This window comes from Schistocerca gregaria, chromosome 1 (assembly GCF_023897955.1).
Source record: "Schistocerca gregaria isolate iqSchGreg1 chromosome 1, iqSchGreg1.2, whole genome shotgun sequence".
NCBI lineage: Eukaryota > Metazoa > Arthropoda > Insecta > Orthoptera > Acrididae > Schistocerca > Schistocerca gregaria.
Genome location: NC_064920.1, coordinates 536,060,311 through 536,071,537, shown reverse-complemented (window position 1 = coordinate 536,071,537; position 11,227 = coordinate 536,060,311). Strand labels below are relative to the sequence as shown.

Below are 11,227 nucleotides of genomic sequence, written 5' to 3'. Positions count from 1 at the left end.
TGCAGCAAAATAATCTTAAAACACGTGTAGTGCACACAGTGTCACAGCAGGCACATGATGATATTTCTCACAAAAGAACTTAAAATCATGAAGACAAAACAGTAACTAAAAAATCAATCAGCAGGTATAGATAAGGTTCTAGAATCTGTTCCGAAAGAGTGCATGGACAACACACAAGCCCTATTAACAAACATAATAAATGACTCCTTCAATTCAAGTATTTTTTCCACGTACCTAAAGCATTCACAAATTGTACCTATAGGAGAAATAATAAATCAAGTATAGGAAACTACAGGCCAATTTCGCTTGTGTGTTCATTCTCAAGAATAACTGACTATCTTGAAATAATACATCAACGGAAACAATCATTTTTTGAATGGGTGGACAAAAGAGTACCCTTCAAGCAGTGTTAGGTGAAAAGTTAAGGAAATGTGCAAGCTTAAGGAGCCAGTGGTTCCTCCTCCTGACAGAATGATTGCAGGGGAAGAAAGAACTGGGCTGACCAGATTTAGGAAATTGGAAGAGTTACAGAAAAGTAGTCCAGAACCTCGGATCAGAAGAGATTTATCAGCTGTGATGAGAAAGAAAGACTTTACTACTATGTACACTTAATTTTTAGCTATGGAATCCTTTTCTGTAGATGAGACACAAAACCTGGACACAATTTTCAAACGGCAGATAATGGAAAGAGAAGAGGACAACAACCACAATTACTACTACTACTACTACTACTACTACTACTACTACTACTACTAGTAGTAGTAGTAGTAGTAGTAGTAGTAGGGCTCATTGTAAGGGGCTGTTTAAAAAAATATGGCATCCTTACTGCACCAAGTGAGAACATCTACCAATCTGTTAAGCAAAGTAGGAGATATATCAGTAATTAGTCCCATACATCATCATGGAATTATAGCTATTTAGGAATTATATTTACCATGGAAAAACAGACTAAAAAGCACATTCCCTCAGAGAATAAAATAGTATAATAAACTGTCCAAGGAAATGAAAGATTACTAAAATACATCTGTCCAAAAAGGCAGCTAAAACTTTCTTCATAAGTAATGCATATGTTACACAACCAAAGATCACTTGCAGGACTTAATGTAATGATTAAAGATGAAAGGAGTTAACTACAACATCTTGTTACATTTCAATACATTATCACAGTTTACTGTTTTTAAAAGAAAATCTTATATCAAGATATAAGGTGCATTGTCTTCTCCAGAGTTCAGTATCTCAGTCGTCGGGTGGGGGGAATGCTGACTCAGTTTTAGGTAGACAGAGGGGAGGACACGAAGACAAACATGGAGCATAGTTGAATGTTTCTGGTCCTGGAGTCAAACAGACTGGAGTTAGCACAAGGGGCACAGTGCCACCTTCATAATTCAGAAGTCATCACCAGGTGTCTTTAGTGTGTGTGGTGACACAAATTGGATGTAAATCAAAGAACATCGTATAATATGGAGTGATTGAGGAAGGTGGTGCAGCTATTAAGGTACTGACCCCCATATTCGGGAGGATGGCTTTTATTCTGTCCGGCCGTACTGATTTGGGTTTTGTTTGGTTTTCCTAAATCATTTTACTTAAATTCCAGGATGGTTCCTTCAAGGCTAGGCCTATCACCTGTCATATTCATGGGGTACATTTATGAATTCTGTGTGCATTTATATTTTGTGTTACTGTGTTTCATTCTACTAACACAACGTGTGATCCTTAGATGAATAAAAATAAACAGTTCAACGTACCTGATTCACAAAATGACCTGCACCATGTGATATAAGATGTGTAAAATAACAAATTTATGATTACTTAATAAACTTTGTAGGGTGATGAGCTGAAGTGGTTTGAAAGAAGTTTTGGAAAGATAGATAAAAACCTCTGAGGGACTGATGCAGTTACAGTAACAGTTTCCACAAATACGTTTTATTTCTGATATTTGTACTACTAATACAAAAACTGATCAAATTTTCCATTTAACTTTTTACAATCACAATAATAGTTTTCAATTATATTTTGAAAAATCAGTCTTAATATGATCAAGGCGATTGTAAAATTTTCCCAATTCTAGAAATTTGTTATATTTGTCTGTGTTATGTAAAGTGATGTTATAATAAACATATGCATCATCCAAAGTTGTCAGAAAGTTTCAAAGCTGGTTATGAAAATAAATCTTTACAGCCTTATTACTACTTACTATTTATTAAGTTGCTTTCTTCTCACCAGAACCACCTATCAGTGTTTCAGGCTGTCAAAATGTATAAAAATTGCTTCAGATGTAAGAAATGCATTTTATGAACTTTTAAAAAGTATTAGGCCTTTTTTGTTAAGAAGATAATGTGGATTCTAAATTGATACTGTGACAGATGAGCAGAAACATTTGATGAATGAAAAAAGCAGAAATTGGGCCCAACACTAACTGACAGTCCTTGCAGCACCATCTCCAGTAACGATATAAAAATCCCGGGAGCAGAGACTTGGTTTGAAGTGCAGAAACATCCGTTCACAAGGAAGTGGAAATCTTTAACAGTCAAAGATATAGCCTGTAATATCAGTGTTAAGGATAAACTGAAAGCTATTCTCTCCTTGTTTGTGGAGGGTGCAGTAATATGTTAAAAATAAAATACCCAGAAGAAAAATTAAAAACAAACATCAAAAAACTGTGGTTTGTCATGTTTTGTCACATTCATTAGTAAGTAGTCAAATTATAATGGATCACTGTGGGTTGAATCCAACTTGCAGAACGTACAAGTGAGCTGCTTCTTGGATTTGGGGAATATGGGGGATGGAAGCATTTAATAAAAATTTGTAAACAACAGCTAGAAAAGAACGGTCCAACTATATATTCCTGAAAATTATGTTGCAAGTGTGACACTACTGGCCAAGTTGAATTTGACACTGCCAATGAACAGAAGTTACTCAAACCTGGTGCTTTATGGCATATTTACAGCTTCAATAACAATGTGTGGGAAATGTATTAAAAGTAAGTTTTTGAATTCATTGCTTCCAAAGCAAATTACATATTTAACAGTTCCACATTCATACCTTTTAAAATGATTCCCAGGTGTAACATTTTACGTGAAGGAGTTTTCCAGAGACGCGTGAAAACTAGAATTTACCAGCAACAGCCTAATGAGGGTTAGCCATCACATAACATATGATGGTATGCTCACGTACAAAACACTACATTCAATAGCTGACTAGAAAGGCACAAAATATTACTCAGCACTGTTGTGTTATATGTGATTCAGTTATTTTAAATAAACCACAAATCTTCAAATAATGCTCCAAAATATATGTATGATGAGCCAAACATTCATCGAACTGTACACACAGCATATACAAATCAATCACATACAGGAGCACTTTGTGTGAATAATTGCAGTACACAGTTCCATAGAGAAATAAAATTTTAACTTTTCACAACATCCAGTTACAAGAGGCACATTTGTTTCTGGCAGTGAAGGCTTGCTCGACACTTTTTGTGCTAAAAGAAAAAAATTATATAACAGTTTCAGAGTCTATGGCACCTTGCAACTGATACGCTGGTGGACCACAACTCAAAAATTCAGTACTCGGTCTGCTACTTTTTGGTATTGACCGATTGCTACGGCGGTGTGTATTTATGACAGGTACTTGAGCTGTTGCTTGTCCTGGCACATAATAAGAATTCATTCCACTTGAACCTACATAACAACTGATGGGACGTGTTCCATGATAGTTTGAGTAACTCGATCTTGCTGAAGGTGGTCTGTTGAATGAATCTTCTTCCTCATTTAACGACTGCATAGAACTCTGCTGATACAAGGGGTTTGTGTGACCAGCAGTCTTCCGCCACTGTGAGCTGTTTAACAAGTCTGCTTGAGAGGATGCAGGGTCGAACATGTTCAATCGATGAGAATCATTTGATGTGGACGAGTCTCCTAGAGCCTGTTGTTGCTGCATACTCTGCTGCTGCTCTATTAAACGAGTCACAGGGTTCTGATGTTGCAGCTTCGGCCGCCGTCCTGAAGATCTAACTGAGGAGCGCACTGTGTTTCCATGCCTCACGCTACCTCGTTTATCTTGCTGTGAGTTACGGCCGGTGGAACCACGCGAAATTACACTACGGCGTTTCACTCTGCGTGGGGTCATGGGACGTGGAGAAAGTTGTGGAGCTGATAAGTGTGAGTTACCATTTTGACATGTTTCATCATATTCTACACTGTCATCTGCATTATTATCTGGAGAACTAAATTCAATTGAATAAAGAGAGTTTCGGTTTCCATTATTTGCTTTCTTTCCATAGGAACTGTTAACTTGGGCTGAAAAATGGAAACAAAAACATAAGTCACTGAAGTGAAATAACCATGTACACAAAGATTATTATGTGTTCTTTTTTAAAGAAAATGACAACAGCAGAATCTGTAACTACAAGGTTTTCCTATTTTACAGATTTGAATAATATCTACTACTGACATTTTAAAGTGAACGAGACAGCAGAATTTGTAACTGCAAAGATTTACCACTTAACAGATTCAAATAACATCAACTATCGAAATAATCAGCCATAAATCAATGATGAAGGCCAATAGTCATCATTTTAAGGAGAGTGAGTGAGTGAGTGAGTGGGATGGTAGGTGGGGAGAGGGAGGGGGAGAGGGGGAGGGAGGGGGGGGAGAGGGAGAGAGAGAGAGAGAGAGAGAGAGAGAGAGAGAGAGAGAGAGAGAGAGAGAGAGAGAGAGAGAGAGAGAGGGGGGGGGGGAGTCAGAAGTCGTTTACACCACATAAGTAAAAATTAACAGCTCTTCTCCTATATGAAAGAGAAATTAATCAGCATATTAGTAAAGAAGCAAGCATCAAGCACACTGATTCTGTAATAGTTACCATGCTATCAGTAGCTAAAATAAAAATGATGGCTGCACATTGAAGAACAATCACAAACAAGAACTGAAAATTAGTGTGTGATGGAAAAAAAGGGGTTAGAATAATAAGACAAGAATGTAGCACCAGTAAGTCATTTTATTAACCAGTTATGTAGGAAATTTCTTACAGCTTTGTACAACGGAAGTAGTAGAAAGTATAAGAAAAGGTTTACTATAAATGAAACTTCATTGTGCAGTATATAATGAAAATATAAATGACTAAAACACCACACTACTCTACAGCAGCATAGTATGGACTGCCAGATCACGATGGAAAGAATTCATGCTACATAACTCATTGCAGCCATACTGAAGAGGGAAAAAAATGATATAACATGCCTAATATGTACAGCAGGACATGCATAAAAATTAGGAACTATCTACTGCAAACTTCCAGTATTAGTAATTTCTGACGCACACATCAAATAACACTTACAATACAATATATATGATTATACTGTTCTGTAATGTAAAAGATATTGTTTTGAGAAAGCTCTCCAGATTTTATGGATACTGAAATGCCTCAACAATTTTAAAGTGCTTGTTTCTTGCAGTCAAAGCACATAATATTAAAACTGAAAATGACACATGAATTGTAGTAAGCATTTTAATGGAAGAGTAACTTATTGTGTGCAAGGACTTTTGGCATAGCATAGACGTAATAATACATACACCTGATTATAACTGGTTTTGCATCTGAATATCCAGTACTGACTTAACAGTTATACAAACAGCTTCCACATTTCTCAGGTCTCTGTTTAATGAATTATTTAAAAATTAAATCCATACATTATTCAGCACATAATGATGTATTTCCATAATGTATGATTATCACAGAAAATTTTTGAATTTATTAAACTGTAACATAAAATGTAGAACTCTTATCAGTACATAAGTTGCTGCAGGAAAAATATTTAGAAATTTTGTTATCTTGTACAGCAGGTGCAAATCTGTAACAGCATTTGTTAAACACACAGGATATGGGCTGAAAATTCAAATTTTCCTTGAACTTTACACAATAAAGTTTACAAATGGGAATTTAGAGCTAGCACACTAGTAAAACAGAGCAATGCAAAACTGTGATTCACAGAGACAAAGTGCATAAGCATTTTGCAATGAAGATACAATTCCATGCCTGCCAGTTAATCAGATCACTATAATGGAAACTATTAACTATGGAACTACTAATCATGTATTGAACAAACATTCAATAGGTGTTAGGTTAAACACTAACTACTAAAGTTAATACATTATACCATAAGCTTTCTCTGCTACCACTGCACAAAAATATTTATAGTTGTAACAGTAGAAATATGAGTTTTTTCTCTCTCTCCAGAACTGGGTTAATTACAGATAGGTGGTACCTTTCATGTATCACCAATCTCTTTAGCTATTATAATACCAAACAGAAGCCCCATAAAGAAATGTTGATATCCGCCAAAACTATGCTTGAGGCACAAGGCATGTATAATACAGTCCTGCTGTGAGCAAAACTCTATAAAAATAGTTACTTATCTGAAAGGCAATTAGGATTAAGAGCAAGTTTTCCTTTCTTTCTTTCTTATTTACACTTATATTCTCTTAATATATAAAACAAATAATTGGCAATTTTCTAGTCTTTGATTCATGAATAGAAGAATACTTATCTGGAAGGATAAGAGCACCTTTATGACTGAACTGTGACATGCACAGAGAGAAGGATATATATATAGTTTAATGTAGAAGATAATTGCTTCTGTGTTCACATTAAAAACAAAAATGATCAACTTTCCAGGAGAGGGAGCAAAAAAAGGAAACATTCTGATGCAGTAAATGTACAATATTACTAATAAGCATTAAAAGCTATGTAACACAAAAAAACACAGAACATATCTACCTGAACTAGAAAATCCTCATTATTTCATCAATGCAAGTGCCCCAAAAGATGCTTTTGTGGCTTTTTTCTAAATTTTTGTACTGTAAAGGATAATACTTGACATTAATCTGCATGAGCAGAATAATGGAAGATAACATTTTTATGTCTGATATTATACAAATGGCACCATACAACCCAAAAGATCAAAAAGTAATTTTCCTCCTTACAGGCATTTTGTTATTTAGTCACTTTACGAATATTCTAGAAGATACATCTTCCACAACACTGTACCATAAGATAATTAAGACCAGGCAACAAACAGCCAACTAATATAATTTAACACAAAGCTCAAGACAGACAACAAATTTTACTTTAAAACTTTTATTCCATTTCAAAGGATTTTCTTCTGAAGCATGCAGTTATAGAGTTGGCCTAATATGACAAAGAAGTTGCACAATTATTATCTATACCCACACAATTTTCTGATGTAACATATCATACTGCTTAAAATTTAAAGCAGTTGTCAACATTCTTAAATTTAGCTGTTGTAATCACACTTCCACACAATATATGTTCCACTAAATAAGTGCCACTCTTTTAGAGATGCGATAAAAACATGTAAACAGCAGTGACTAAGACAGTTAAATCTGAAGCAAAATGTAACAACATTTTGTTAGTATTCAGAGTTGTGCATTGGCACATGAACTGACTTTGGTCTCAGTTTTTCTGCAGATTTATTTGTTTCCACATTTTTGTTATTAACAGAAGAGAGAGATCTACAAACACGTATCCTATCAGGACCTTGCTGCAGAACAGTTTTTGTCTTTTTGTGCATTAGTTGCCAGGACAGTGTGGCAGGGTGTTGTAAGTAGTGCACTGGGACAGGCTCGTAGTCAGGGCTTACGTACATGGGCCTCAGGGCCAAGTGCTGGGGACTCTTGTTCTCAAAAGCACCCAGAAAATCAACTGAAAACAAATATATAAAATGAAAGATGGAAACAATACAAAATTATCTGAAACAGGCTAAACACCAAAACAAATTCATTTTGTATGAACACAAATACCAACAGCAAAAGAAAAGGGGGGCAACACAGACTTAACCGGGTCACTGCATTTGGTTAGCCAACTTTAAATCAATCATTAATAATTTAAGATAAAACAGTCACAAAAAGAGGAAGTAATTTTAAAATAACAGTTAAATTAAAAGAAATAAAAATTTAGCCTATTTTAGTAGTAATGGAAGAGGAGTGATTGCTTGCCAACTGTTTGCAAAAACAACTGAGGTGGTGCAGACAAATGAAAAACTGATATGGCAATACCACCATTCATAACTTTAGACTGATTTATAGTTCCTTCTTACTCCTTAAATCCTTCAAAGGAATTCTTCTATATCTTGGGAAGCAGATGATTCAGTGCCTGTTATCTGATTTTGTTAATCCTGTTCTGGCTCTTCCTATTTTTTAATATTCAGGGTGTATACGTGGACAAGGAAAAAGAATTCCCGAATTTATCCCAGATTTCCCGGTTAAAAATACACTTTCTCCCGGGTGGAAACATAGTTTTTCCCTGTTAATTGACAGTATATTTTCTCTCGGAACTGTATAACTTATCAATCCTTTGAATGGTTATGGTTTTATACATGCGCATAGAATTTCCCGGCGCTTTAGAAAACGAAACACCTTTTGGAAAGATGTTTGATGTGCAGTAACATGTACGCTGCATATTTTGGTATTACGAAAGTATAAATTCGAATTCCACCAAGCACCGCATATTACTTTCCGAAGCATTGAAATCGAAATTGCGATGTGAATTTGTAAGCCAGCCATAGTTCATGTCACGTGATCTAGCTAGCCGATGACAGGGTATATTCAGAGCTTCGGACACGTGGTGTAGTCAGCCAATAGCAACATCACTGTTAAGCAGTGTGAACACACGAACAGGAAAAGTTAATGGTTTAAATTAATATATAATGTTGCTAAAAGAAAAACAAAGCTTCCACATATAAAATTGATCTCTAAGGCCAATACACTGCAAGAGAAGCTAAGCTTTCACATATAATATTGGGCTTTTATGCACATATTACATTTCAAGATATATCACACAAATGTACCAGTAAATTTTTTAATAACGACACAAAAGTGTGATCTTCTGGGCTCTAAAGTCTTCTAAGTAGCTCGTCGTCATAGTGCTGATTTTTAAATGAGTCCCAGATTCCCAGTTAAGTAGGCATTGACCTTATATTAAGCTTTTCAATGTTGTTTCAGGATGTAAATTTCCTTGGGTACCAGTACTTTGTTATCTCATGTCTGGTTCTTTGTTATGGCATAATGCCATACGTTATAGGAGATGAAAACGTACACTTGAAATGCTCTGAACAGTTGAAACTAGCCAATGTTTGAAATTAAAACCCTTTGTTTCAAATATATTGACTGCCTCAGCAGAATTTAAACGTGTGTATTTTGTACTGGATTCCATCGAACTATATTCAGGACAGTGGAAATTAAAATGTACTATGGTGTCTCTCCTGCTTCCAGTCTGCCAGTTTGACATCCTGCGCTTCTTTCTTTTCTTTTTTTTGTGAATAAAAACTCTTCAGAAAATTTTCACTCTTTATTCGATATTAGCTAACAACCTGCTGCTTTGTGTGACATAAAATTAAGTATAGGATACATAAAGCCAGTAAAGAGAAGAGACAAGCAAGACAGTACACATTTCTTCAATCCTTAGCTCCTAGATTTTTTTTCTGCCTAATCTTGTTACAGCTTTACATGGAGTCCTTTCCTTTCTGCGAAAGGATCTGTTACCTCATCAAAGTTTTGCTACATGAAAAATTGAAATGTCGTTGTCTAATACTGAAAAAGCTGTAATTACAAACAGGCCCAAGACTGGCGTGGTTTCTTGACCTGATTACTTATATTTTGTCACTGTCTGCGAGATAAAACAAAACAGGGCTTTATAATACTGCAGCAATTGTAACACACGCCAAATAAACGAGACCGTTTTGGCAGAAATGGTCATTTTTATGACACGGCAGATTATAATTCACAAAGTACTAATATTAAATGCCTATTAGGCCTACTACAAGAAAAAATGTTTATGTTAGGAAATAGTTTTACACTTCATTCATACGCTCCAGTTTCTCAAGCTTGAGATTGATAAGTAGTAGTGCAAAATTTTTATAGAAATTTGAAATCATCTTATTCTTCCATAATTTGTGTGATGTCCCCGTATCTTCTCCTTCCTTGTTCTAACAAACAATGTTATCATTAATTCCGTATCTATTCCTGCCAATGTCAAATCTTATTTGCTGGTTAACTTCACTAACTCTACCAGAATCACCAGTTTAGTTAGCCCACGATTATTCTCCGGTTAGGCATTGTTACGTGTTCATACAACGTGTTTTCCGTGCTACTTCCAGAATAGACCTTAAAGCGGCTGCTAGCCGTAGACTGTAGAACTGGCCCTTGCTAGTATTACGATCTGGCCAAAAATTTTCTGTCAAAATTTCATTTTCTTTGATACATTGACAAGATAATACCTAACCTTTCTTACCTGTTACTTCTGTTAGTCGTTTATTCGCACTCTGGTAGACTGAATCTATGGATTTCACTGGTAATCTTAACAACGCTCATCATTCGCAAACCCTATCAACCACATAGACAGTGGTTGGCTTTCTTTCAGTCGGCTATACTCTGCTCAGCTCGTATAGCCCGCTTTGTCTGCAGGAAAGTTTATTTCTAGATGTGACGAGGATTCCACTGACAGAGACATCACGTACACTATGCATGCATTCACAAATCAACTTTTGATTCATTCAGAAATCAACTCAGAATGTGTTCAACAAAGTTCACAAACCGACAGGGACATGTTTCAAAGTCATACGAATAATCGATAGACCAACGTGCGGTGGATGGTAGGCGCTTTGTGAAAAAAGTTTTATATGAATTTGACACCCCCCCCCCCCCCCCAACCTCCCCCACACTCCTAGATTCAGGGCTGCTGCGCAATCTGGCAGCTTGGGTGTGCCAGTAAACTTTTTCCCGGTAGCACCTAGCTGCTGCTTTTTTTTTCTGTAGCCAGAAGCGGAAGAGGATACTACTCAACTGCGCATGCGCATTATCCCACTCTTAACTGCTAAAACAAATCTAATGTTAACAGTTGTGACGTCATGCTCATCGGAGGCAATTTGTTGTTACGAAGCATTGCAAAGCCTTTGACACATTTTGCTGTTGGCAGACGCTTGTATGACACTGTGTTCTGTTGCTGTATATGGCGCATTTCCTTTGCAATTTAAGTTTTATTTTAGTTTTTACTCTTGTTCATGTTTTATGGCTGCAGTATTATGATACAGTAATATCCTTTGTTAGAGTATTGGTTCTTACCGGTCAAAGTAACAAAAATTTAAGTGAGAACAAACAATGAAAAAATTCCCGGATTTCAAAAAAAAAATCCCGGGTTTTTCCTGGTTTTC

The 11,227-nt window shown here is 35.9% G+C and overlaps 1 protein-coding gene across 2 annotated transcripts in view; it reads right to left on the bottom strand.

Moving 5' to 3' along the window:
* Positions 1-386: 386 nt before the first annotated feature.
* LOC126355362 (uncharacterized) overlaps positions 387-11,227 on the bottom strand; it is a 79,042-nt gene continuing 68,201 nt past the window's right edge. For both annotated transcript variants that reach the window (XM_050005659.1, XM_050005666.1), the window contains one exon: positions 387-4,301. In XM_050005659.1, the coding sequence (XP_049861616.1) occupies positions 3,499-4,301 (803 nt within the window). In that variant the 3' untranslated portion in view covers positions 387-3,498. The remainder of the gene's footprint in view (positions 4,302-11,227) is intronic.